Source organism: Pelophylax lessonae (genome assembly GCF_965119305.1).
Source record: "Pelophylax lessonae genome assembly, chromosome: 7".
In the NCBI taxonomy this organism is placed as follows: domain Eukaryota; kingdom Metazoa; phylum Chordata; class Amphibia; order Anura; family Ranidae; genus Pelophylax; species Pelophylax lessonae.
In genome coordinates, this window is record NC_138774.1 from 123,025,255 (window position 1) to 123,052,835 (window position 27,581).

The 27,581-nt window shown below is 43.1% G+C and overlaps 1 protein-coding gene across 1 annotated transcript in view; it reads left to right on the forward strand.

The window, feature by feature from the left end:
• The window catches only part of SLC9A6 (solute carrier family 9 member A6), a 170,887-nt gene that overhangs the window by 95,146 nt on the left and 48,160 nt on the right, over window positions 1-27,581 (forward strand). The window contains exons 6-12 of the mRNA XM_082263490.1: window positions 2,345-2,450; window positions 4,984-5,134; window positions 5,346-5,442; window positions 7,381-7,469; window positions 11,357-11,470; window positions 13,848-13,959; window positions 15,406-15,559. Coding sequence (XP_082119616.1) covers window positions 2,345-2,450; window positions 4,984-5,134; window positions 5,346-5,442; window positions 7,381-7,469; window positions 11,357-11,470; window positions 13,848-13,959; window positions 15,406-15,559 — 823 coding nt within the window. The remainder of the gene's footprint in view (window positions 1-2,344; window positions 2,451-4,983; window positions 5,135-5,345; window positions 5,443-7,380; window positions 7,470-11,356; window positions 11,471-13,847; window positions 13,960-15,405; window positions 15,560-27,581) is intronic.

A 27,581-nucleotide genomic window follows, 5' to 3' on the forward strand; every position in this document is an offset into this window, starting at 1 on the left:
TGATTGGGCTTATACTTTACATTAGTTTCAAAACCTCTTTTCAGTTAAAGCGTAACGAGTAATAATATTTCTGGGGGTGTTCTGTACACCAACTGTGTACAGAACGCCTCCAGGAGCCATATTGCATTTACTTTTGAAAAGGAAAGGTAATTTTTAATAACATTAAATACAGTCAGGTCCTTAATATTGGGACATTGACACAGTTCTAATCTTTTTGGCTCTAAACACCACCACAATGGATTTGAAATGAAACACACAAGATGTGCTTTAACTGCAGACTTTCAGCTTTAATTTGAGGGTATTTACATCCAAATCAGGTGAACGATATAGGAATTACAACAGTTTGTATATGAGCCTCCAACTTTTTAAGGGACCAAAAGTAATGGGACAGATTAACAATCATAAATCAAACTTTCACTTTTTAATACTTGGTTGCAAATCTTTTGCAGTCAATTACAGCCTGAAGTCTGGAATGCATAGACATCACCAGACGCTGGGTTTCATCCCTGGTGATGCTCTGCCAGGCCTCTACTGCAACTGTCTTTAGTTTTTGCTGGTTCTTGGGGCATTTTCCCTTCAGTTTTGTCTTCAATAAGTGAAATGCATTCCACTTCTTTCCCTTAAACTCTTTGCTTGCTTTCGCAGTATGCTTCAGGTCATTGTCCATCTGCACTGGAAGCGCCGTCCAATGTGTTCTGAAGCATTTGGCTGAATATGAGCAGATAAGATTGCCCGAAACACTTCAGAATTCATCCTGCTGCTTTTGTCAGCAGTCACATCATCAATAAATACAAGAGAACCAGTTCCATTGGCAGCCATATATGCCCATGCCATGACACTACCACCACCATGCTTCACTGATGAGGTGGTATGCTTTGGATCATGAGCAGTTCCTTTCCTTCTCCATACTCTTCTCTTACCATCACTCTGGTATAAGTTGATCTTGGTCTCATCTGTCCATAGGATGTTGTTCCAGAACTGTGAAGGCTTTTTTAGGTGTTGTTTGGCAAACTCAAACTCTGGCCTTCCTGTTTTTAAAGGCTCACCAATGGTTTACATCTTGTGGTGAACCCTCTGTATTCACTCTGGTGAAGTCTTCTCTTGATTGTTGACACGTACACCTACCTCCTGGAGAGTGTTCTTGGTCTGGCCAAATGTTGTGAAGGGTGTTTTCTTCACCAGGGAATGAATTCTTTGGTCATCCACCACAGTTGTCTTCCGTGGTCTTCCGGGTCTTTTGGTGTTGCTGAGCTCACCGGTGCGTTCTTTCTTTTTAAGGATGTTCCATACAGTTGATTTGACCACACCTAATGTTTTTGCTATCTCCCTGATGGGTTTGTTTTTTTTTTTTTTTTTCAGCCTAATGATGGCTTGCTTCACTGATGGTGACAGCTCTTTGGATCTCATATTGAAAGTTGACAGCAACAGATTCCAAATGCAAATAGCACACTTGAAATGAACTCTGGACCTTTTATCTGCACCTTGTAAATGGGATAATGAGGGAATAACACACACCTGGCCATGGAACAGCTGAGCAGCCAATTGTCCCATTACTTTTGGTCCCTTTAAAAAGTGGGAGGCACATATACAAACTGTTGTAATTCCTACACCTTTCACCTTATTTGGATGTAAATACCCTCAAATTAAAGCTGAAAGTCTGCAGATAAAGAACATCTTGTTTGTTTCATTTCAAATCCATTGTGGTGGTATATAGAGCCAAAAAGATTATAATTGTGTTGATGTCCCAATATTTATGGACCTGACTGTATATAAATATTTTATTCGCTGTGTTTTTTTCCACGAGTGGAGTTGACCTATAGGCTCGGTTCACACATATGCAATGCGAGAACCCTGCGAATCCACTGCGGGTTCCCACATCGCATTCAAATCGCAGGCAGTTCACACTGCCATTATGCGAATCGCTGGGGGTGTCCATACAGAGTTGACACCCCCAGATCAGTTTGCATATCGCAGTGTGAACTGACAGGTCGGACATGAATCAGATCACATTGGTGTGAGCCACCATGCGATCAGATTCTGCTGCGGACCCAAAAAAGGGTCCTTTGCGTGTTTAGTCCGAATCAGATGCGAATTCAGTCATACAATCTGTATGGCTGAATTTGCATCGCACATACATCGCGTGTGATTTTCAGAGCAGTGCGCTCCGAATCACATGCGATGTCTGTCATCGCCAAAGTGTGAACTTTTTTCTGTGTTTGTCTGTGCTTTGCCCAAAAAAAATCTTTTCAGGGCTGTACAAGTTTATTTTTTTTTTCATGATTAAAATTTCTATATTGTACCACACATAAATGTATTGTATTGTGTTTTCTTTTTTTTTTTCTAGTGACTGTCCTTGCCATATTTCATGAGCTACAAGTTGATGTTGAGCTCTACGCACTTCTATTTGGTGAAAGTGTCCTGAATGATGCAGTTGCCATAGTATTGTCCTCGTAAGTCCTCTGGTATATGTTCTGAAGGTTTATTGTTGGTTTTCTGTAATTTACTTAATGGGTAGTGCATATTCCAGACTGACATGCAATGAAGGACAGCTGTGAGAACATCCTTGATCATGTGGGTTGGCCACATTTTTTAGACTAACTTCTATAAAGTAAACCTGTCCTAAGATACTTAATAAATAAACATTTGCATTGATCAGTATTACAATGTTACATTTGCTTACACGTGTCCTGGGGTTCGGTAAATTTTGTACACTAATCTATCTGTGCAGCATTGCAATTTGCCAATATAAGCACTGCCACCACTATTCCAGTGTCAGTCGGGGCCGGAGTCCTCTGTTGGTCACACCCAGCACCTATCCAGATACCATGCATAGCCGGTTTGTACACTGAATCTTGTCAGGCTGGAGCAGGGTATAAGCAGACCGAAAATCAGCTGGTTCAGCAGGAACTGGTTGACTTTTGGTCTGTGTGTACTGCTGTCTGCTCAACAGAAGCCGGTCTCATTACCGGCATTTGTCGAACAGTCCTGCTGGAAATCCAGTGTTCAATTCAGGGAGGGAGGTTTGGGAGTACCTGCTGTCAGAATACAATAGCTTCGCAGGTGAGATCCCTGCATCACACATCGTTTGTGTTGATGTGGGAAATCTGTCAGTTGTTTTTTTTTTTTTTTTTTTCATTCAATCAGCTAGTTGTATACTCAGCTTAGGACTGACTTGCCTGTTCAAATCCTCTTGGCAAACTAATAGCTTGTACATACTATAAGAAAATGGGGCGAGAATTTTTGTTCAAAGAACTTTCATACTATTTTCGTACAGTGTGTACTCAACTTTCGAAAGCCAATTCTGACTGTTCATACGAAAATTCTCAAAGAGACAAACTCCAAAAAATTTTTCGCATGGGAACAGAACAAAAGATTTCGTTTTTTTTTTGTTTTTTTTTTTATAAATTCTTTATTTAGTGAAACAAGAAGGCATACAATAAGGCAACATTAGTTACAATGAAGAAACAGTATACTGTCTAGCACTAAAGTACAAACAGAGATTCAAAAAATTAAGCTTTGATCCAAAATATGACAAAATAAGAGATTAGGAAGAAGTAGACCACCTGTGGACCACCACGGTTATAGGCAGAGCGACCTATAGGAGACAAGTAAACTCAGAGGACCTTTCCAGGGAGATCCCCTCACCCACCGGCATCCATATCATTGCCGGCTACAGGGATGTGGGAGAAACACCCATAGAGTTCCGAGGTATCGGATCAACCACCGAGGGATCTTGTGCATGTATGCCCCCTAAGGGGGAGAGCAGAGTGCATGCCCAGGAGACAGGCTAATTATTATGAAAAGGAGCAGATAAAAAGAAAGATAGAGCTAAAGTGAGGAAAAAGATGGTGAAGGGAGTAGGAGGGGAGGGGGGGAGGAAAAAAGGAGGTGGGGGGAAGGCTACCCCAAAGCCGCGGTCGCCTTCAGGCAACTAGATCTTTGTATTCTGTCGTAAATGTGAATTTGTGCCAGTAATACCAACGTTTCAGAAACTTGTCCCTGGTACCGTGCTCAGCGGCAACTAGGTCTTCCATTTCATTGAGACAGGTAACCTTACGGAGCCATATAGCCACCATAGGGGGCTGAGTCTGTTTCCAAAGCGGGAGGGGATGCAGCTCTTTGGCACTATGAATAGGAGCAGCAGTATCGATTTCCGATAAGACGCTCTTGGGAAGTCGTGATAATGGAGAAAGAGGGCTGGATCTAGCGTAAGGGTGTGGTCAGTACATTTTTGGGCAATACGAAGAACAGATGTCCAAAAGGACTTTAAACGAGTACAGGACCAGAATACATGCAGGTAGGAGCCCACCTCCTCTCCGCATCTCCAGCAGACATAAGGACAGGCAGGAAACATCGGATGAAGTTTAGTCGGGGTATAGTGCCAGCGGGTCAGACACTTGTAACCAACCTCTTGGTATCGCGAACAAAGGGAGGTTTTATACGTAAAGAACAGTAGTCTTTCGACTTGGTAATCCGTAAAAGCCAGATTCAAGTCTCTTTCCCAGAGCGCAATGTACGGTGGTCGGAAAGACTCATCAGGTGTGACCAGAGTACGATAGACTAAAGAAATCGTGTGACGTAGAGGTGAGGGATCAGATTTCGGTTTTTAATGTGTACTGTTTTTGTATGATTTACGTACAAGAAAAATCAGAAAAGAAAGACTGCGCATGATCATAAACAACAACAAAAAAAAAAAAAAATGCCTTTGTCGCACGAAAATTTTTCGACAGTTCATTGGTTTCGATTTGTTGTGAAATGACAAGGAAAATCGGACGATCTGGTATAGTATGTACTCCACTTAAAGCATTTAAGCTGTGGGGAAGTTGCATCAGAGAAGAAGTTCAGTAGTGACTACACACTGACTTTCTGAAAACCCAGGGGCAGCCATATCTGAGCTTGATAATAAAATATAAAAGTTATATGGCACTTTAGGCCTTGTAACCGATTTGAGGGAAAAACTCTTTTTTTTTTTTTTTTTTTCAGATCAATTGTTGCTTATCAACCAGCTGGAGACAACAGTCACACATTCGACATCACCGCTATGTTTAAGTCGATAGGGATATTCCTGGGTATATTTAGTGGATCCTTTGCAATGGGAGCAGCCACTGGAGTGGTCACAGCATTGATATCCTCTACTGTGTCATTGTTTGTTTCTATAATGTAATATACCAAAATATGTTTTATGTTTCTGCATATAGTATGTATAAATGTGATATATTTTATTCATATATAACAATTACAGCAGTTGCTACAGATGTACTTATTTTTTTTGGAACTTGAAGCATATTAGTAAGCTTTTAAAACAAAACATTGACTGCTCCTTAACACTCTTTCACGTCACAAAGTTCACCAAACTGCGCGAGTTTCAGTTGCTGGAGACCGGCCTGTTTTTCTTGATGTCGTGGAGCACATTTCTTCTGGCTGAAGCATGTGGTTACACGGGTATGCTGAGTGATGTCTTCTTGCTCCACTCTTATATGTGCAGTTATAGACTACAATTTAGCTATAGGTTACCACCAGACAAAATGTCCTTTCTTTGTTTTTTGTTTTAGGTCGAGTGAGGAAGGGTAAAACCTCTGTTGGTGTAATTTTTGCAGACTGTGTGCTGTTGGGGAAATGTCCCCCTAATTTCCTCACCCAGAGATGCAACAGGAAGTTAGAGGAAATCTCCCAAAGTGCAGGGAATTCCTCTATTAGATACTTGTCCCCAGAACAGATGTCCTGAATGCAAGTTTTCCTGTTACCTCATTTTATGGAGACTGCTCTAAAATCTTTGCTTTCTCATCACTTTCTCTCTTGATGGTAATAATTACTAGTACAACTAAGGGGTGAATCCCCTCCAGTGTGACACTGCAATACAAAACTTGACAGAGGATCTAACTCTTCCCCAATCAAACCTAAAAAAAAAGTTTTGCCTAGAAATACATTTTAAAGTATAACTAAAGGCAAATTTTTTTTTTTTTTTTAGTTTTGGATAGAGTGGAGAGGGATTAGAACACCTGACCGTTTTTATTGCTGTCTGTGTCCCTGTTAGGGAGATTCACTCTCTCTGTATTTGTCCTGATTACTCCTATTTAAAGTGAAAGCAAAAGAAAATCCTAAACTTTGGGTTGTCCCCAAAAAAGTATAAGAAGGGAACTCTTCCAATGGGGACACACATTCTAGTGATCTGGGGGCCCCAAGAGTTTTTCCCTTATTTTGCAGGGATTTCCTCTCACTTCCTGTTGTGGCTATGGAACAGGAAGAAAAGGTAAATCTCCCCATTGGTATACAGATGAAAAAAATAAAACTTACAGGGGTTACAGTAAAATCCTCCCTTATTCTATCCAAAATGGGGAAAAATAAGGTTTTGCCTATAGTTCTACTTTAACCTTTCATTAGGAGGAGTATTCCCATGTTTGAAATTTTGTTTGGTGTATGTGTGGTGTTTTTTTTTCTTTGATATGCCTATATAAAAATAGCAGATCCCAGTTTATTTGTGGACTACTACCATTTCAGGCATAAGAGTGCCTGCCATATCTGTTGCTTTAATGTTCCCCAAACTGGCTGTTACAATTCACAGCCCAGTTATACACTTATTTATATACTATGCACTAAAGAAAAAAATATCAAGGGGGGGGGGGGGAGGAAAGAACTTAAAATGCTATTTAATAAGGCTGGGTTCACATGTGTGCGAATTGAATGCAGGTTTGGGCTCGATTCAGGCAAAAATTCGGACCTGATTTGCACCTGAACCAGTGAACAGGACCGCATCGGACCCCATGCTGGGAACCCCGGCAGCACATATGTGAACCCAGCCTAACTAATTTAAAGTGGTTGTTAGGTCAACACAATAAAAACATTCCATCCCCCTGTAACATAACGTTATGTGCCCCCGTGTATGTGTTATATAAAAAATATGCTGATCTGTACCTATATCAGAGCATCTCCCGGCACTCACGTGACTCCTCGGCTCTCTCCTCTGACAGCTATAGTGGGCGGGGCCGAGCACTGCCGCCGAGTTCAACTGGGGAGGAGAGAGCTGAGGAGTCACATGAGCGCCGGGAGATGCTCTGATATATGTACAGATAGGCATTTTTTTTATATAACACGCACATAACATTATGTTACAGAGGGGATTGGATGTTTTTATTGTGGTTATTTGTTTATTTATTTATTTTAGGGTAACAAACACTTTAGGTTTTGAAATTATAAATGACTCCATAAGAAGCCAAAATGATTTGATAGATTTTGATAGATTGCTTTGAAATGTGCAATGTTTCTCACCTGCAGGTTGGTTTGTGTTTTTTATTTTGACCTGAAAAACCAAGCAGAAATTGATTTTGAAAAAAAAAGAAAAAACTGGTTGGCTATAACTTAATGTTCTATATCTTAATGCAGGTGTGGTTGCAGTCTTGTTTTGTGGCATTACTCAGGCACATTACACCTACAACAACCTGTCTACAGAGTCCCAAATTCGAACAAAACAGGTATGTTTATTTTGTAGGTTTCTCCAGAGCAAAGAGTTCACACAAATGTCGAGGACCAAAATTGATTAGTCCTAGGCTGTATCTTTTTTGGCATCCTTGCATTTAATGAGCTGAAGGAATATGTAAATTTTCTATATGAATGGATCTCTCCCATTTTTTTCTTTTTTCTTTTTTCCCTTCTTTCTCCTAATATGAAACAACCATTTTTTTTTTTAGATGTTAAAAATGTATAAAATAAAATGATGCAACACCCCTTTTAATTAGAGAGATAACTTGTGCTGTTTAACCACTTCAATACTGGGCACTTTTACCCCCTTCCTGCCCAGGCCAATTTTCAGCTTTCAGTGCTGTCACACTTAGAATTATAATTGCTCTGTCATGCAACACTGTTCCATAAGAAATGTTTATCATTTTTTTTTTTTGCACAAATAGAGCTTTCTTTTGATGGTATTTAATCACCACTGGGTTTTTGTATTTATTGCTAAATAGGCAAAAATAAAATTGAAACAAAACACGTTTTTCTTTGTTTCCGTTATAAAATTTTGCAAAGAAATAATCTTTCTTCATAAATTTAGGTCAAAATGTATTCTACATTTCTTTGGTGAAAATTTAAAAATGAAGGTGAAAATGAAAGTTATAGAGTCCACAAACTATGGTATATACAGTATGTCGGAAAACTGATCAATCCTGATGTACCGATGGACTCTCATTTCTTGAGGCCCGAAAATGCCAGGACAGCACAAATACCTCTAAAATGACCCCTTTTTGGATAGTAGATAGTCCAAGGTATTTAGTAGAAGGCATTGCGAGTTTTTTGAAGTTGTCATTTTTTTGTCACAATGATTTGGAAAATGAAGAGATTGAAAAAAAATATCTTCTAATTTATCTTTTTTTTTTTTTTACATACTGTTACCAGTGCAGAACAGCTTTATTCTATAACTGGTGTGGCGGTGATCAAGGGCACTGGCGACAGTATGTAAAAATAAAAAAGGTAATTTTTTTTTTTTGTAACACATTGTGACCAGACCAATACAGTGTTACCATAGTAACACTGCGTACTACTCTGGGAAAGTAATCAGGATTTCTTTGTTTTTTTGTTTTTTAATACACATTAAACATTTACACATTATGATTGCATATACTAATACATTTCATTGGTATAAGAAACCATATTTACTGAATGAAACTAGTTAATTCAGTGTCGTTTGTTGTGATTAGCTGTGATTTATCAAAGCTAATCAAATGGAACAGATAGGCTGTGATTGGCCTGTCTTTACCATGTGTTCACCAATCACAGCTAGCAACACAATTGTATACAATGGATGGCCTGAAAGGAAGCCATCCATTGTTTACAATTGTCATGTGATATGCTGTGATTGTTCAGAGGGCCGGTGCAGTGGTCAGTCATCGACTGTGTCTGTTGACCCGTCGGTGCAACGGTGCTCCTAGCCGGCCGTCATTTTACTATAGGCCGGGCGGGAAGGTGTTAAAACATGATTAGAGCAAACTAATACACGCTGCCCACAGCAGTGGGCTATTTCACTCATCTACTGTAAGTTAGAGAAAGAATCTTCTTAAACACTATTGACTTCACTGGCAGTTGTTGCTTTATATATGTTAAACGTGTTTCTACTAGTGATCGACCGATATCGTTTTTTTACCACCGATACCGTTTTTTTTTTGGGCATCGGATATCGGTATTGGCCGATATTTTCGGACATTAAAATTTTTTTTTTTTTTAATGTCTACAGGTACTGTGGTGGAGGGATCTGGGGGTCTAAAAGACCCCAAACCCCTCCTCTGCACTTAAAAGCATTCAAAACGCCAAGTGCTGTAAGTTTTTGAATTCGGCGCCGCCAGTACCTGGAAATTATGTCATGACATCACTTCCGGGTACTCGGCGGCGCCGAATTTAAAGAAATGGAGACCCGGTCAGACGGCGGCAGTGAAGGTAGGATTCCCGGGTCTCCCGTCCCACCGGGCTAGCCGTGGAAGGTGTCGGGAGGGGGATGTCCCCTCCCGCTCCTTGGAATGACAGCCGACCGTCGGCTATGGACACCGGTACCGGGGTGATGCCTCTAGCTGCAGGCATCACCCCGGTACATGCACTTTCCCAAAATATCGGTAATATCGGTAAATCAAAAGGCCGATTCCGATATATCGGGGAAAGTGTATATCAGCCCTCGATATATCGGCTTTGCCGATAATCAGTCGATCTCTAGTTTCTACAATACGTTTTTGTTTTTGGCTCCAACAACATAGCAGTAGTGCTTCTCATTATAGGGATTTGGACACTGATTAAAACATTTATTTATTTCTCTATGTTCCGTGACCTCTTAACTTTAAAGCGTAACTCAGCCATTTCTTTAGTTTTAGATTGGGTAAGCATTATATTGTTTATTGCAAGACATGGTAAAAATATATTTACATATAATATATCACTGTGATTTATACAGAAGTAAAGAGTTAAGGAGTTTATCATAAATCTATATGTAACTTGCCCATACCACTATCCACTAGTTAACATATTGTAGTTGTTTCATTCACTTAGACTGAAAGCTGAGAATCGGAGTGGAGTAAGGATGGGATATGTTCTCCCTATTTTTCTGTGGGTGGCAAATCTGCAATGAAGCAATAAAAAAAGTATTGGAACATACTTACTGTCATGTCCAAATTAGATGATTTATCACAATACCACTAGTCAACATATTATAGTTTCATTCATTTAGACTGAAAGCTGAGAATCACAGTGGAGTAAGGATGGAATACGCTTTCAACCGGTTTCTGTGGGAGGCATATCTGCAATGATGCAATAAAAATGTATTGGAACATACTGTCATGTCTAAATTAGATGATTTATCACAATCCTATTAAAAACCGCCCGGATTGTCTGTGGGAGGTTGCAGGGGACTAAAAAAATAAGACCCCCAAAAAAAGGGGTTTAAACCTCAATTTGTTAGCACTTTGGATAAAACAAATTGATGTCGATTTGCATCATAACTAGAGAGTAACACAGCAATTAGCTCAATATCAGGAAAAAAATAGAAGGGAAAAGCTCAAACATTACCTTATAAACATAACTTGGACATGCACAGTAATGGTAAAATGTATGCATAGGTAACTTTAAACACTTGATACTATATGGTAAAGGAAAATTATTGGAGAGAATTCACAGTACTTTATGTCCTTGTAGGAATTGAGAGGAAAGCTTCCAGTGGGGCACAGTAGGAGACCGCTAAAAATTACTCACAGAAGCTCTAACCACCCCCTGTTCTTTATGGAATAGATCGTTTTGGTTGGAATTGATTTTCATCCAAACATGCATACTAAATGGAAGGATTGGGAAACAAGGATTTCGAGCACATTGATTATATAAAATCACTTTTATTTAAAGAACCATTTTAAAATCATAGAAAGATACAGGCAGGTAATATGTATTGAGGACCAGACCAACAGATGGTCTGTAGTAGACATTGATTTACATACAATTCAGAGTATAGAACAATTTGCAGTTATATGATTCTCAAAGCTATATACTTGGTATCAGAACATCAAACATGCATACTGAAACCAGAAATCCTTCTCTAGCCATAAATCTCGACACTACCGTAATACTTAACCTATCCTCTGGTGAGGTTTGGAGGCTTGCAGGAGTGCTTGCACATACCTGCAGCTCTCCAACTTGCCCAGTGGCTAGGTTTGGTACCAGGCAGCCAGATATGACCTGCTATAAACATAACTGATCTGTTATATCATGCACATGTACAGAGAAATGTGGTTTAGATGTCTCCAGACAAATTATTCTGGATATTTTCTAGTTGAAATTAACATGAGGAAAATGTTGCTCAGTTTTCACACTAATTGTTTTCCCTTGTTTTTCCTCTCAGCTGTTTGAACTCTTGAATTTTTTGGCAGAAAACTTCATCTTCTCCTACATGGGTCTGGCTCTGTTTACTTTCCAGAATCATGTCTTCAATCCCACATTCATTGTTTTCGCTTTCGTATCTTTTTTCAGTACTCGGTAATGTATTTGGTAGTATCAGTCAAAGCTCTAATCTCTTAAGCTTACTTTGATTATCAAGTTGGATATCAAGACAGTAAAAAAAATCAGCACTTAGTTTGTATGTAACATGTCTGTGACATACAGTGCCTTTGGATGTTAAAGTGGTGGTAAAGTCTGAAGGTTTTTTACCTTCGATAAAAACCTTCTGTGTTCTGTGTCCCCCCACAGCCTCCTCAACCCCCCCCCCCAATACTCACCTGAGCCCTCTCTCCATCCAGTGATGTGCATGGGAGCCTCGGCTGACCTGTGTCTCTTTCAGCAGGAGCCATTGGCTCCCACTGCTGTCAGTCACAGCCAATGAGAAGGAGCCACTGCTCTGTGTGAGTGGAGTTTGGGAGTGAGCGATCACTGGGACTGGTCAAGGGTAAGGAGCCAGGGGGGGCGGGGGACCCGAGAAGAAGAGAATCAGGGCTGCTCTGAGCAAAACCATTACACACAACAGGTAAGTATGACATGTTTTTTTTTTTTTTAAAGAAAATAAGAACCTTTAAAATCACTTTTGAATTCATTGGGCTGATTAGAGGCTTAAGCCAAAACTTTGACAAAATTACAAAAGACACACCTATATTTTAATTGTATTATATATTTAATATTTTACTATATATTATTTTTAGCTCTGTGAAGCCACTGTGATTATTTATCCACAACATTCCCTAGGCATATTACAAATAGCAGATAAAATGCTATAATTGTGGGCCATGTGGGCAGTCAGATCATTCACAGACAAACAGAGCTCATTGATGCAGCTGGAAGATGTTTTTTTGTTACTTTAGCACTTCCACACTTGTGATGCGACACAGGGTGGATGGCAAAGCATGCATTGCATGCTTTGTGAACTGGAACAGGAAGTTATCTTGTTCCTTTGGCTAACAGTGGCCAGTTTGGTGAATGAACACATGGACTTAGGGGAATCAATAAGGAATGAAGCTACAAACTACAGCCAAAACATGCGAGCCAATAATTAGAGTAAAGCAAACGTTTTAACCGGTTCCCGACCCAGGCCCCCCCCCCCGCCGCCGATTTACTGCGTCAGTGTGGCTCTCCTACGCGAAACGCCCTAGACCTACGTCGGTCACGCGCCTGCAGCTATGGGGCAAGCGCGCGCCCCCCGGCACCGCGCTCCTGCCCCCACTTGGCAGCAGGGACTTCGATGAACGGGGCAGGTGGCTCCGATTGCCATAGCTGACTGTTCTTCTCTCTGGAATGATCACAGAGCTCCTGTGATCCTTCTATATAGGAACACAGGTCTCTGTGATAATTTCACAAGCCACGCCCCCCCCCCCCCCAACTACAGTTAGAATTACTCCCCTAGGCTCACATTTAACCCCTTGATCACCCACTTCCCTGCCAGTGTCATTATTACAGTAACAGTGCATATTTTTAGCACTGATTACTGTAGTAATGTCACTGGTCCCCCCAAAAGTGTCAAAAATGTTAGGGGTCCGATCTGTCCGCCGCAATGTCAGTCCCACTAAAAATCGCAGATCGCCACCATTACTAGTAAAAAAAAAAAAAAAAAAAACCCCAATAAAAATGACCTAAATCTTTCCCGTAGTTAGTAGATGCGATAACTTTTGCGCAAACCAATCAAAATACGCTTATTCCGATTTTTTTTTTTTCTTCTTACCAAGAATATGTAGCAGAAAACAAATTGGCCTAAAATGTTAAATTTTTCTTTTTTTCTTTTTTTTTCTTTTGAGAATGTTCTATAGCAGTAAGTGAAAAATATTGTTTCTTTTTTTCAGAATTGTCACTTTTTTGTTTATAGCGCAAAAAGTAAAAATCGCAGAAGTGATCAAATACCACCAAAAGAAAGCTCTATTTGTGGGAAAAAAAGGACATCAATTTTATTTGGGTACAGCGGCGCACGACCGTGCAATTTTCCATTAAAATAACGCAGTGCCGAATTGTAAAATATGGCCTGGTCATTAAGGGAGAAAATCTTCCGGTCCAGAAGTGGTTAAATGTTCTCAGGTATTTTTGGCTGCTTTCTGGATCCAGCAGGTTATAATGAATGCATATGCATTATGGATCTGCACTACAACACATCTCTGTGGTCTCTATATAGTATTGTGCCTGTGTTCAAGGAATGAGCTGCAGCAGTGACCCGCACCGTTGTAGCTGCAGTTATGGATGCTCTAATGCATCAAGATGGATCTGTTGTAGATGTTTGCATTCATCTGTGTCCATGACCGTTTAAAGATATATTCTATTTGGATTTGCAGTTGTAAGCTGTAAAAGTTGTACGGTATTTCTACAGTGATGCATAACAATATTCTGTGTATGCAATTAGTTTCCTTAACACTTCTTCACAGCTTGCAGTCTTCCTTGGCAGAGCTGCTAATATTTATCCTCTCTCATTTTTGCTTAATCTGGGGAGAAGGAATAGGATTGGCTCAAACTTCCAGCACATGATGATGTTTGCAGGTATATTGGCTCTTTTATAGTTTGGTGCGCCTATTGATAGCATAGCTAAATGTGCTTGTTAATATCTAAAAGCTGAGACTAGTTATATGTATACTTTACAGAAGCTACTCTGAAATCTAGGATGTTTTCTTGCATGCTATATGAAGATTGCCTGTACATGAGTCATCTTCAATAAGCCATGTGTAACTATTCCAAGATTCACCTATAATTGTAAGGTTGTGTGCGAGTTAACATGTGAATATTAAAGGAGGGTTATTTACTAAAACTGGAAAGTGCAAAATCTAGTACAGCTCTGCATAGAAACCAGTCTGTTTCCACATTTTATTGCCAAAGCTTAATTGAACAAGAAGTTAGAAGCTGATTGCCTACCATGCATAGCTGCACCAGATTCTGAGTGCTCCAGCTTTAGTAAATCTCCACACAATGTCCTCTGCCTGATGGAAATCTAAACTGCCAGAAAAAGCTCATTCCCTTTTTCCTATAGAGAAGGGAGGCAGTCCTTTCACTGCACACCTTAAAGCGGAGTTCCGGCCACAAAATCGGTATAATCGATTTTGTGGCCATCCGCTTGCTTTTCGTCACCTGAAAAGGAAATGGATAGTTACGATTTTTTTTTTTTTTTTTTTACTTACCTTGTTATTGTAGAAAAATATACTCGCCTTTCTTCCACTTCCTCCCTCGACAGCCGAGGCCCGCGCCGTCACAATGATTCCGGTTTGCAATGATTCCTGGGAGCTGAACGTCATCGCTCCCAGGAATCAATGCGTCGGCACTGGCCCTGCTCGTCACTTCCGGTGCGGTGCCGCATTCGTTGCTAAACAGCTTCTGGGCATGCCGGAAGTGACGAGCGGGGCCGGTGCAGGCGCATTCTGGGAGAAGAGGACGCAGAAGAGGATCGTGCTGGTTTCAGCTGCCCACATTCGAGATGGCAACACTGGAGAAGAAATTTTAAAGGTAAGTATTTCTTCTAAAAGGTAAGTGCGACAGTACAGAGGCTATCCATTGTGGAATGTACTAGCCCTGACTGTCCTGGGGGTATTTTTATTGAAAATGTTTTTTCATGGCCGGAAATCCACTTTTATTAACCTTAATGGTTAAAGGAAAACTGTACTGAGAGCTTCTGACCCTTACCCACTCTACCAAAAACCACATTTACTTTTTTTCCTTTTATTTGTCTTGACGTTTCACCCTTTGGTAAACCTTTCCTTTCCCCAATCAGGGCAAAGGAAAAGATATTAATTTAGCTTCCACTTCCCCCCAGCAGCATCTACCTGCCAATCAGGAATGGGTGCTTGGGTCACAGACATGCTTAGTCATATCAAGAAGTTCTTGGTATTTCTGTCTTTAAATTCGTTTTCTCTACCATTCAAAATGAAATTCCAGTTTTGTGATATCCATATGCCCAATTATTATTTTTTTTAACCAGTGACCCTTGTGTGGTTTCAGGTTTACGTGGAGCAATGGCATTTGCTTTGTCTATTCGGGACACTGCAACATACGCCCGGCAGATGATGTTTTCTACCACACTTCTCATAGTGTTTTTCACAGTCTGGGTATTTGGAGGTGGCACCACCGCTATGCTCTCCTGCTTACATATTAGGTAAGGGCAAACTGATGCTGCAGCTGTTAAGGGTACATTGTTGCAGTCCATTCGCTATGGGGTTGAAAGAATTTAGGCAATATAATTTGAATAGTAAATTGAATACAACTGTGAAAGTAGCGCTGTCTGCTTCCTATTGCACAATAGTAGATTGTACTTTCCAGGCGACTTAAGCTAGACATAGGCTGTTCGAATCTCAGCCGATTCAGCAGCAACTGGCCAACAATCGTACCATGTATGGGCAGGCTGAATGTACCCAAGTTGATCAATCAACTTGGGTACAACCAGCCTGTTGAATTTTATATGCGAATATTGCTAGCAGCTGTTATATAGCCGCTAGGAATAATCAGTGTTCTCCCGGCGGGGACGACTCCCCCCCCCCTCTCCCCCGCCAGGAGAACACAGGGGCTCGACAGGAGGGATGCCCCTGTTTAACATTGTCTGTGTTGATGGGGAATTGAGTGAATTTCGAATTGCAGGAAAGAAGTTCGCTATGGCTGGCCTTATTCCCATTTTTTTACGTTTTCATGATCGGTTTGTCTTGAAAACCATCTAAACCAGGGTTTCTCAACCAGTGTTCCGTGGAACCCTAGGGTTCCTCCTGAGGTTGCTAGGGGTTCCTTGAGCAATGGGCAATTTCTGCCTCTCAGATAAGTTTCCAATGACAGCATTGTTCATTTTAGCTATCTGTAAGGGGATAATTCTTCCCAATGATGACAAGAGTAAGGAGCATTCTTCCCACTGACTGTCACACTAATGTGCCATGAGTTGTAGAATTTTAATTTATAGCAGGGGTTCTCCGAGACCAGAAATTTATTTCTTCAAGGGTTGAAAAGGTTGAGAAAAGCTGATCTAAACATTTGATTCCATCAACTAATTTATTCTTGTTTCTGTCCACTAGATGTCACTTCATTTCCATTGGCATTCTTGCCCACACTTCTGAGTAATTTGAAACTGTTAGTTTGTGTAACTTTATTTAAAAAAATTAAATATGTACTTTGTGTTTGACAATATGGTGTAGAGCTTAAAGAAAAATAGAAATTCCTGTGCAGCAGGGCCCTTTGTTATTTAAATCGGAATATCGTGACTATAAAACACAACTGAGCACGCATATGAAAGTTGCACAGAGTCTGTTTTTTGTTCCATATAGCATAATTCAAAAAATGTAAATCTACAGTGGCTAAGCAAACTGCTTGCTTGCTGTGGAACATGATTTGTATATACAGTAGAAATACACAATATGATGCAATATAAAAGAAGAACTTCTTTAGGCTGAACTAAAGATAAACCTCTAAATACAGATGGAGATGTTTTACTTGCCAAATTATTTTTCTGTTCTTCCGGTCCTGAGATTTACACAGCTGTGCCACACAGCATAGCCCTGTATGGCAGGAATGAAGACCTGATCTTTCTCTGCTGCAGTGTCACTTTCACTTAAAGGTCTCCTCCCAACCTCTACCCTGTGACGGTAAAATATGAAGCAGCACACTAATGAGCTCATCTCTTGATCTCCTACCAGCATGCTCCTTGTGCTGCAGCACAGCTAATTTTGGCTGTTTTTGTTGTTTCTCTCGCTCTCTTTCTGAGCTCTGCAGGGACTTCAAGAGCCTGATACCGTACAAAGTTAAATTCAGTAGCTTACACTGCTTGCATTTGCAACAACAAAAAAATAAATTTAAAGGATAAGTTCACTTTTTAAAAATAAAGAATAAATGCATTTTTTTTTTTTTTTTTTGCAGGTAAAAAAATTTACTTTTTTTTTTTTTTGAGCCTGTAAAGCATTACATCAGTGATCAGCAGATCTCCTGCAGATCTGTCAGTGTATCTGTGTGCGTAAGGGCAAGCAGATACACTTAAAAGGAAGAATTAATTAACTACGACTGCATTCCTCAGAGCTGTCATAGTTAATTGAGAGCTAAAAGCCGACAGACGCAAAGGATGTCAGGGCTTGTAGTTCATCCACACACAGAACTGTGTGAATGAATGTTTTGGCCATGTGGGCTGAGCCCTGCATGGCCATGCTGAGTGCAAAAAGTTACAGCTAGTATGGGGAACTTCTCCCCCTTACTGCTGTCAGAGGGAGAGGGGATCGGGCAGCGGCTGCAGCATAGGGAACATGTTCCATGTTCCACCCTAAAAGCGGGTGAACTTATTCTTTATTGATGTATTAATAATTACAAAGCTGTATCAATTTGTGTCTTTTATCTGCCTGGGGTTCAGCATTAGATTATTAGAAATATTATAAATTATTCTTGGAGTAGTCAGGCTTTAGTCTCCAAAGTTCTTTAAACCAGTGTATGTGAATAGAGTTCAACTTTTTTGTTTGCACGGACTTTCTGATACTTCTTAAAGTGACACATCCTTAGACTCCTTAGACTCCAAAAATAATTCATGTACACCCACTACGAATTGGTCCTGGAATATATTTTCATGAAATAATTTCTTACTGTGTTTTTTGCCTGTGTTTTGTTTGTTTGTTTGGAATGAGCAGTGCAAGTTAGTGGTCATATGCACTGCTCTATGCACCCTGCACATTCCGTAGTCCCTAGTTCATTTAAGGAGCTAGCAAGAGAAGATGGCTATGTTCCTATATACAGTATTACCATGGAGAAGAAATGTAGCCACCCTCTAAAAAAAAAAGTAATTTTTGAGATTTGAAGGAGGCTTACAGCAAGAATACAATACTTGAATAGATTTATTTTTAAACCAGTTTAGTGGTACTTTAATATACACAGAGGTTCCAGTCAGGTAGGAGTCTATTCCTTTTGTCCCCAACAATTCTCTGTACAATATCTAGTTTCTACCTAGGATTGGCTTACTTGCTCCAAGATTCTACTGTACTTTGTCAGTGAACTGTAGGTTTTTAGTTTTAAGCCTCTGCTATACAGATGTTGTATTTGGAGTCATTTTATAACACTCGGAAATACAGCACTCACAAGTTTTCATTAAATGCAAAACCATTTCACTACATGTAAATAAATAAAATGCATATCAGATCAGTAAAATATTATATTTTAAAGTGATCAATCCACAAATTAGTTCAATGACAGTTAAAACAAAGCAAAACTCATATTTGTATAACCTCTTTCAGTGACATAAAGTGCTGATGCATAGCAAAATTCAAATAAATCAAAAGCAGAAATAAAAATAAAATGAAAAAAGTACATTTTGAAGTAGAAATTTGCAAAAAAAATCCAGTCTTCTAAAGTACTGGGGCTTTACACTTTTAAAAGTGCATTCCCAGTGTTTCACGGTCACTCACCAGATACAGTGCCTCGAAAAAGTATTCATACCCCTTGACATTTTCCACATTTTGTCATGTTACAACCAAAAACGTAAATGTATTTTATTGGGATTTTTTGTGATACACCAACACAAAGTAGCACATAATTGTGAAGAAAAAGTAAAACAATAAATATTTTTCAAAATTTTTGCAAATATCTGAAAAGTAGGCCGTGCATTTGGATTCAGTCCCCTGAGTAAATACTTTGTAGAACCACCTTTCGCTGCAATTACAGCTGCAAGTCTTTTTCGGTATGTCTCTACCAGCTTTGCACATCTAGGAGAGTGAATATTTTGCCCATTCTTCTTTGTAAAATAGTTCAAGCTCTGTCAGACTGGATGGAGAGCATCTGCGAACAGCTGTTCAAGTCTTGCCACAGATTCTCAATTGGTTTTAGGTCTGGACTTTGACTGGGCCATTCTAACACATGAATATGCTTTGATCTAAACCATTCCATTGTAGCTCTGGAATATGTTCTTTCTTTTTGTATTCTTTTTTCATTTGTCTGACATTTCACTCTTTGGTAAACCTTTCCTTTCTCTATTATTCATTGACGGACGCAGTCCTCTGATGCATATCAGTAGGGTAATACTGCCCCCTACAGGAGTAGGACACTAGGCAGAAAAAAGTTCTGGCTACGTCTATGGGCAGTCCCGGAGGGTACACCCTCTCTCTTCCTGCATAGGATGCCAGTTTTAATCTGCCTAGTCAGGAGTAAGGACCTAGTTCCTTGCTGGGATTTTTGGTCCTGGCATAGAAGTAATATTTTTATGTAGATTTTTTTTTTTTTTTTAGCTAGTCATTTTTTCTCCGGATCGAGGTTGAGTTCTTCTAGTAATTTTGCCGGGCTGGGCGGGGGGGGGGGGGGGGGTGGGGGGGGGCTATGCGCTGTTCGTGGCGCTCGGTCGATTGGCAGGGAGGGCCTCGGTCGGGCCCTCCAGGGCTGGATGTTGTAGTAGGGCTGGCGGGGGGTCTCCCTGTGGGGTCCTGTTGACACGCTGGCTGTGCAAAGCCGCCACTTTGTTGTAGCCTTGTCTGCATTTGTGGTGGCGGCCATCTTGGGGGGGTGGTTTTCGGCCATTTTGCGGTGGATTTTTGGGTGTGCCTGGAGGCGTTTTTTTCGGGGGAGGAGCCCCTCTCTTCAGCCTGGGAAGCTTCTGACTCAGGTTTCCTTTCATGAGCCACCGCTGACACACGCAGACCTCCTGAAGATTGCTGCATTCCAAGGACAGTGAGTCACTGGGGGCTTATTCTCTTTCTCTCTCTCTCTGCGGGGGGTCCGTAGCGTGGGCCTGACCTCTGGGGGCACTGTAGCGCTGTGGGGACGTTCCCTTTTCATACAAAAAAAAATTTCTGTCATCTGTCTCAAAGTTTGCTGGCGGGTTTTATTAATGCAACATGGACCCCTCAGACCATGTGTCCCCACCTGATCACCTCACGGAGGCCACAGGGTCCTCCGGGTCGCAACTGTCCACTGATGTGATTTCAGCGGTCCTGGAAGCTTTTGTGTCCCGGGTGGAGGTGGCCTTTAGAGGGCGGGGTGCGAAGAAACGAGTCTGACCCAGCCACCGCAGACTCTGATAGTGAGGATGAGCTTTCTGCCTCTTCTGCTGCGCATGATAAGGCGCGGGTGGACGCACTGGTTGTTTCGGTGCGCGAAACCCTACAATTGAAGGATGTGGCTGTAGTCGCTCCTGGGGCTCGGGTTGCCTTTGGCACCCATAAGCCTCCGAGGGTAGAAAAGTATTTTCCCTTCCCCACTTATTTTGCTTGCCAAAGAATGGGAGCGACTGACCCGTTCTCCCGGGGTGTCTAGGCGGTTTACCCGGCGCTACCCTTTTGTCTTTTGACTTTGAGTCTCTGGTGAAGAACTGGTCGGTGCCACTTAAGGTGGATCCCCCGGTCTCCAGACTTAACAAGGCTATAGTGATTCCGGTGGAAGATTTCCCGTCCTTTAAGGACCCAGAGGATAGGAAGGCGGAGGCTGTTGCCCGCAACATGTACGCTATGGCGGGGACTGTGCTATGGCCTGCCTTTGCTTCGGCCCTTGTCACCCAAATGGTGACTGAATGGGTGAAGCTCCTACGCCGTGATGTGGAGGGCCAGCCTGTCCCTCCTGAATTTGGGGAACTGTTGGACCAGATGGTGCAGGCGCTGCAGTATGCTTGCAATGCTGCACTGGACATTGCTTCCCTTTTGGGGTCATCTGTTGTTTTCGGGCCTGACAATGGCGCCAGCAGAGTCTGATTGCTGATCCACAGGAGGCGCCCATCCAGAATGAAAGGGATCACACTGACCCGAGAGGCTGTTCGCAGCTAACCCGCCTACCTCTCCACTAGCCCGCCCCAACCTTCCTCCTTCTCCCCACACGCCGTGAAGCACAGACCGGCCCTCGGAGAGACTAGCGGCTCCAGGCTCCAGAGGACGGATGGACAGACATAGAGCGGAGCTCGGGAGGAGGTGCTGGGAGGACACGTGTGCCCGGCACTCGAAGACTGCAGTGAACAACTCCCATAGACCTGCCTGTGAAGCAGCAGATCCACCGGATACCCGAGTGAAAAGAAGCGGATAGGAGACTGGCGTACCTGCATCCCGGGAGCGTACAGGAGCCGCAAGGAGGAACAAATTGGACAATCTGGAGGTCAGGAGAGGTGAGAGGGGAACCCCCCCCCCCCCCATTACACAGCCTAAAGATTGCTACACTGTTTTAAAGTAAAAGTAAAGTATTCCTGTAAGACTGTAAGAGTAAGACTTTTTGTCTAAGCTGAATTAAAAACAAAGAAAAGTATACCTGGGATTTAGTTGAATAATAAGGAAACACCCAGAGGACTTTGCTGAGGGATTGATGTTCCTATCAAGGGTGATTATTAGGTTCTTACACATAGGTGTCTGAAGGAGAAAAAATCTTTCACAGAGGACTGCTTGCATAAGGCGGGAGTAAAACCAGGGTAGCAAATATAAAGTCTCCCTCAAATACTTGGACATTAAATCAATATAAATTCACACTGGGTTACATCTACAGCATGGAGGCAGAGAAGAAAGGAAAGGAGACTTAAAATGAAAAATAAATCGGCTAAAGAAGGGGGAGGAAAGCTGCCAAAAATAAGCGCAAGCCCGGGGACTATTAAAAATATATGACTCCTTGCGCGATCCTGGCACACCCCTGTGGTACCGTTCGAGCTGCTTAGAGCCAAACTGACCTGAATCATGATAAATGAACGAATGGTAGCCTTACTGAATGATAAGCTGAAATTGTTTGACAAGACCTGGGACCCGTGGATCAGCTACTTGGCCGGCCCCTCTTAAGGGGGGTATCGGCACCTTGATCCCTTCGGACCGTGAGCTTTGGGGACTCATCCCCTTGGGGGGTGTTGGACCTGGATGTCAACCTCTCTTTCTTGCCCGCCGCTCTTGCTCTCTCTCCCTGCCCCCCCCCCCCCATCCCTTTCTTGATCCTTCCCTTTGCTTTTTCTCTGCTCTCTGGATCCTTCTTTTCTGTCTAGTCTTTCCTCTCTTCCTTATTTTCCCTTTTCCCTTTTTTGTTCTTTTTTCTATCAGTGCATTGGTAGCGGGATGTCGCCTCGCATAGTCCGGTACGCTGGACTGAGGGTGGGGGTCGGGGGCTGCCTTCCCCCAAGGGCACAGAGTGCTCCCGTAGGGGCGCCCGGGGGGGGGGGGGGGGAGGACCTGGTCCGCCCGCTCCTTAGTGTTATGGAGCGGGTGCATTGTTTCTATTTCAATGGGGTTTATTTGCTATCGCTCCTATTGTTATGTTTGTCGGACTCCTGCTGTTACCAATATCTACATATGCATATTTCATGTTTTATGTTTCCAATGTTTTATATTGCCTTCAATTTCTACGGTTGAGCCGCATTGGCTCGGTATGCACTGTTGTACCTTTTCTGAAAACTCAATAAAAATTATTGACCATAAAAATATGACTCCTGAGGCAACAGGGGAAAATGTAAATAGTGAAAGACAAACCTCAACTAAATTACAACAAGATATTGAGTTGAGTAAAAAAGGCTCGCAATCAGTAAATGACAGGGACAGTCGGTGAAAATAGCCCCAATCTTTCGAAAGATAATATACAAATGGATAGAGACCCTGATATAGGAGAGGAAGAATGGAGAGTTAAAGATCAATTACCTACAAAGCTTGAAATGAGGGAGATGTTTGCAAAATTGGAGCAGTCTATTTAAAATGATATGGCAACCCTGCATGGAGATCTAGGCCAAATGCTGAGAAGAGTAGAGGAAGTAGAAGAAAAATCAGACAGTTATGGGAAAGAGATGAAAGTACTTAAAGAGGAAATGAGGAGATCACAGATGGCACAAAGAAATGTATTATATAAATTAGAAGATCAAGAAAATAGAGATAGAAGAAAAAATCTGAGAATCCGGGGTTTACCTGAGAATGGGAAGGAAGAAAAATTAGAATAAATGATTGAAACAGTGTTTAACCCCCTCCTAGGAAGAGAAATGACAGCGAAATTGAAAGGATACATAGAATTAGGAAACCACAAAATATACCAAAAGAGACTACAAAAGATGTCATAGTGAGATTTCATAAGTATGAAGTAAGAGCACAGATTTGGGAAAAATTGAAAAGCAGACCCCCATTAAAATATGAGGGTGCAGATTTGCAAGTATTCACTGATTTGTCACAGTAGACATTAGCAAGGAAACGTATACTGAAACCATTGGTAGAATTAATGAAACAGCAAAACATCCAATATTTCTTGGGGTATCCTGCATGCCTGGGAGTCAGAAAAGAGGGGAGGATAATAAAACTGAGATTCCGGGAAGAATTACAGGACTTTTGTGAGACTTTGAAAATACCTGTAACGGGGATCCCCGGATGGACAGTCTTAGGGGGAAGAGGAGTAGAGGAAGAAGAGGATCTCAGTGGCATCAAACGACTAAGAAGAAAGTCATAGCGAAGAAGAAATAAAGGACTTGATGATGTGTGTCTACCAGGGGGGGGAGGGAATGGGGGGGGACTGGAGGGGAAGAAGAGAGAAATACAAGAACTGGATGGGTCCCTGTGGATTTGAGCAGCGTACCGGCCCGTGTCGCCTTTGGGGGGACGGGGGAGCTAGGCGAGCAGCACCAGAGCCCCACCCCAGGAAAAAAGTCGATGTAAGGAGGGAGGAAGAGTATCGACTTGAAGGGCCCAAGGGGAGAGGGCCCAGACACCCACTTTCCATACTGGGGAGATATAAGAGAGGGGAGGGAAGGGAAGGGAAAAATTTTATAGGTCACTCTCTCCACTGTTAGGGTGGAATTGTCTTCTCTCATTAAGTAGTTGGGAAGGTATTATATAAATTCCCCCCACTTTGTCTGAATATACAAAATCAGATGAAGGGAAGAAGGAGTAGAAGGAGGAAGTGGAACAGGGAGGAGAAGGGGAACATAGAAGAAAACTCAGTAGCCAGATGTCAGGAGTGAATTGTGTAACGTATAATGTCAAAGGTATGAACTCCCCAGAAAAAAGACAAAAAATTTTGAGGGAAGTTAAAAATATGGAAGCGGATATAGTATTCCTACAGGAAACCCATATTTCTCTTACGTCCTCCGACAGTCGCCGCCACTTCATATTCATCACTAATGGGGTTATTGACCTTTGCTCCGCAGGAGTAGCTAGGCAACAAAATTTGTTAATATCAAAGCTTTTAGCATATCCCACCCCTAGGGGGTGGTCCCCTCAGTCAATACCTCCCTGCTTCCTGCATTCCCAACTCAGTTTCTAATGCCTAGCTTAGGAGTAGGCTGGCTGTTCCTGTGCTGGGGCTCTCAGTCTCAGCTTCTTTTCTCTTTTTGATTTTATTTTGAGTCTTTTTCTCTTTCTTTTACTTAGCTGTTTATTTTCAGCATTAGTTAGCTTCTTCTGATGAAGATGATCGTGCGGAGCTGGGTCTCGGACTGGCCACCCTGGATTCCAGGGCTCAGGGCCAGGGGCTTCCCAGCCTGCCATCGAGCGTTCAGCACAGGTTTCCCTGGCACATTGAACAACCCATCCCTGTTCGCTGCAGGGATGCTATCTGTGAGGTGGCTACCTCACTGGACGCCATTGCGGTTTCGCACCGCAGTTCCACTGCGTCATGGCTGCGACACTCCCTGTCCTCAGTGCAGCGGTTTGGTCGCTGGAGCAGGCTCCCCACGCCATCCGGACTGGTAAGTGTAACTCTATGTGGGGACCTGTCTATTGGGTGTCAGTCTGGGACTGTGTGACCCTGCATGTCTGTGTGGCTGCTGAGCTCCCTGTCAGATTCCTGTGTGGAATTGCTGCCTGTGTGTGGGCTGCGAGGGGGGGGGGGGCTCTCTCGCTCTGCTGGGTGAATGCATGAAGCAGTCTGGGTTTGAGCATGCTGTGCGGCGATCGCTGCGGCGACCCGCCATTTTTTTGCGGCAGAATTATGGTGGCTTGTCCTGTGTGGTAAGGCGCAGCGTTTTGGCGCCAAATGCCGCCATTTTGGCGGCGATCGATCAGGCCACATGTCGGCGCCATTTTCTATTTGCCTAAGGAATCCTCAGCCGAGCGGCCATGTTTGTGTAGCCTTACATAGGCTTTACAGGGGCGGTCAGTCATTGCATCACTTCCTTTTGCTCTGGGACAGCGATCGGTGGCAGCAGCCTGTGTGATCTCTCCAGGTTTTTACCTTTCCATTTTCCTGTATTCCTTGCCCAGTGTTCTTATCCCTGTGGGGTCGGTGTATTCAGTGGGTGTGGTGGGCTACGCTCGCCGCGATCTTAAAGGGGCAGTACTCCTTTTTTCCTAATATTACTGGGGCATGGATTCTCAGGATTGCAAGTTTCCTCCCACCTTGGTGGGGGGCCAAGGGGCTGCTGCTTCCCCCGAGGGGGCTCATCTGGCTACTATTGTGGCAAACTTGGCTGCTCAGGTGCAGATGCTGGTGGCTGATCGATCCACAAAACGGCCCAGAGTGTCTATTTCCTCTGATTCAGAGGGCGATGGGGCTGCTATGGCTGGAGTGCCCTTCTCAGGGTCTCACTCGTCTCTAGACCTTGTGGGGTCTGAGGGGGAGGCTGAGGTGGAAGTGGTTGATAATTCTCCCCCTGGCTCGTCTGAAGAGCTTGCACTCATGGATGAGTTGGTTGCTTCTATCAAACAAACGCTGCATTTGCAGGATGAACCATGTCCTCCTGTTTTGATGTCCTCTTATGGGATGCAAAGGAAACGCAAAACATCGCAGGTTTTTCCTTGTTCTACGGAATTTCAGCGCGCGGTTGATGAACAATGGCGCAATTTAAAGAAGCCTTTTGCTGTGCCGAGTAGGTTCAAACTGCGTTATCCATTTACACCCACCACTGATGAGCGTTGGTGTGTGCCGCCTCAGGTGGATCACGCGGTGGCGATTTTGAATAAATCCACTGCGATCCCTGCTGAGGATACCCCGGTGTTCCGGGACCCGACGGACAGGAGACTGGAGTCTCTGGCCCGTCATGCTTATACGGTTGCTGGTTCTATGCTGAAGCCTATTTTTGCTTCCATTATGGCAGCCCAGGCTATTGCGGATTGGACGCAGGTGCTCAGGCGCACCCTGGTGGCTGACTCTGCCCCGCCGACAACTTTGGCTATGGTGGATCAAATTCATCAGGGTGCCATGTATTTGTGTGATGCGGACTTGGATTTAATCCCTTTGGCTGCACGCCTCTCAAGTGTGGCGGTGTTGAACCGTCGCCTGAAATGGCTGAAATGTTGGTCTGTTGACCAATCTCGCCTTTTTGGCGATTCTTTGGATACTCTGATAAAGGGAATTTCTGGGGGTAAGAGCACTCTCTTGCCCCAAACTCACAAGAATAAGTTTGTTCGTGGTAAGAAGAATACCTCGTTTAGACCCTCTCAGGGGTCCTTTCGGGCCTTTCGGTCGCACTATAAGGGCAAGCCCTTCAAGGGCCAAGGCTCCCAGAAGAAGCTGTGGACGGGTAAGCAGAAGTCCGGCTAGTCCGGGTCCGCTGCCCATAACAACAATACGGCCTGAAGGGACGCCCTCACCCAGTTCTGGGGTGGGGGGACGTTTGCTCGGTTTTCTTCAACCCTGGCTGGACCGCATTCGGGACAGGTGGGTTCAGGAAATCGTTCGATCTGGATACAAGATCGAGTTTCTCTCTCGGCCGGCGGGCAGATTTTTCCCCTCAAACCTTCAGCTGACTCCGGAGCGCTTGCTGGATCTGCACCTGGTGGTGCGGGACCTGCGGGCCCAGGGAGTGGTGGTTCCGGTGCCTCATCGGGACAGATTTCGGGGGTTCTATTCCAATCTGTTCACTGTGCCCAGAAAGGAGGGCAAGGTACATCCGATTCTGGACTTGAAAGCTCTGAACCACTTTGTGCGGGTTCGCAAGTTTCGCATGGAATCCCTGCGCTCGGTGGTGGCTGCCCTGGTTCCGGGGGAATTCATGGCCTCCATCGATTTGAAGGATGCGTATCTTCACATTCCAATTTTCGAGGGTCACCAGAGGTACCTTCGATTCGCCATTGCGGAGGATCACTACCAATTTGTGGCGTTACTCTTCGGTCTCGCTTCGGCTCCGCGGGTTTTCACCAAGGTGCTTGCGCCGGTCTTGGCTTTGAGAGCCCAGGGCATCTCTGTCTTGGGGTATCTGGACGATATCTTGATTCGGTCTGCGACCAGTCAGGGCCTGGTGAACGACCTGTCCATCACGATGCAGACTCTGCAGGAGTTCGGTTGGACGATAAATTTACCAAAGTCAAAGT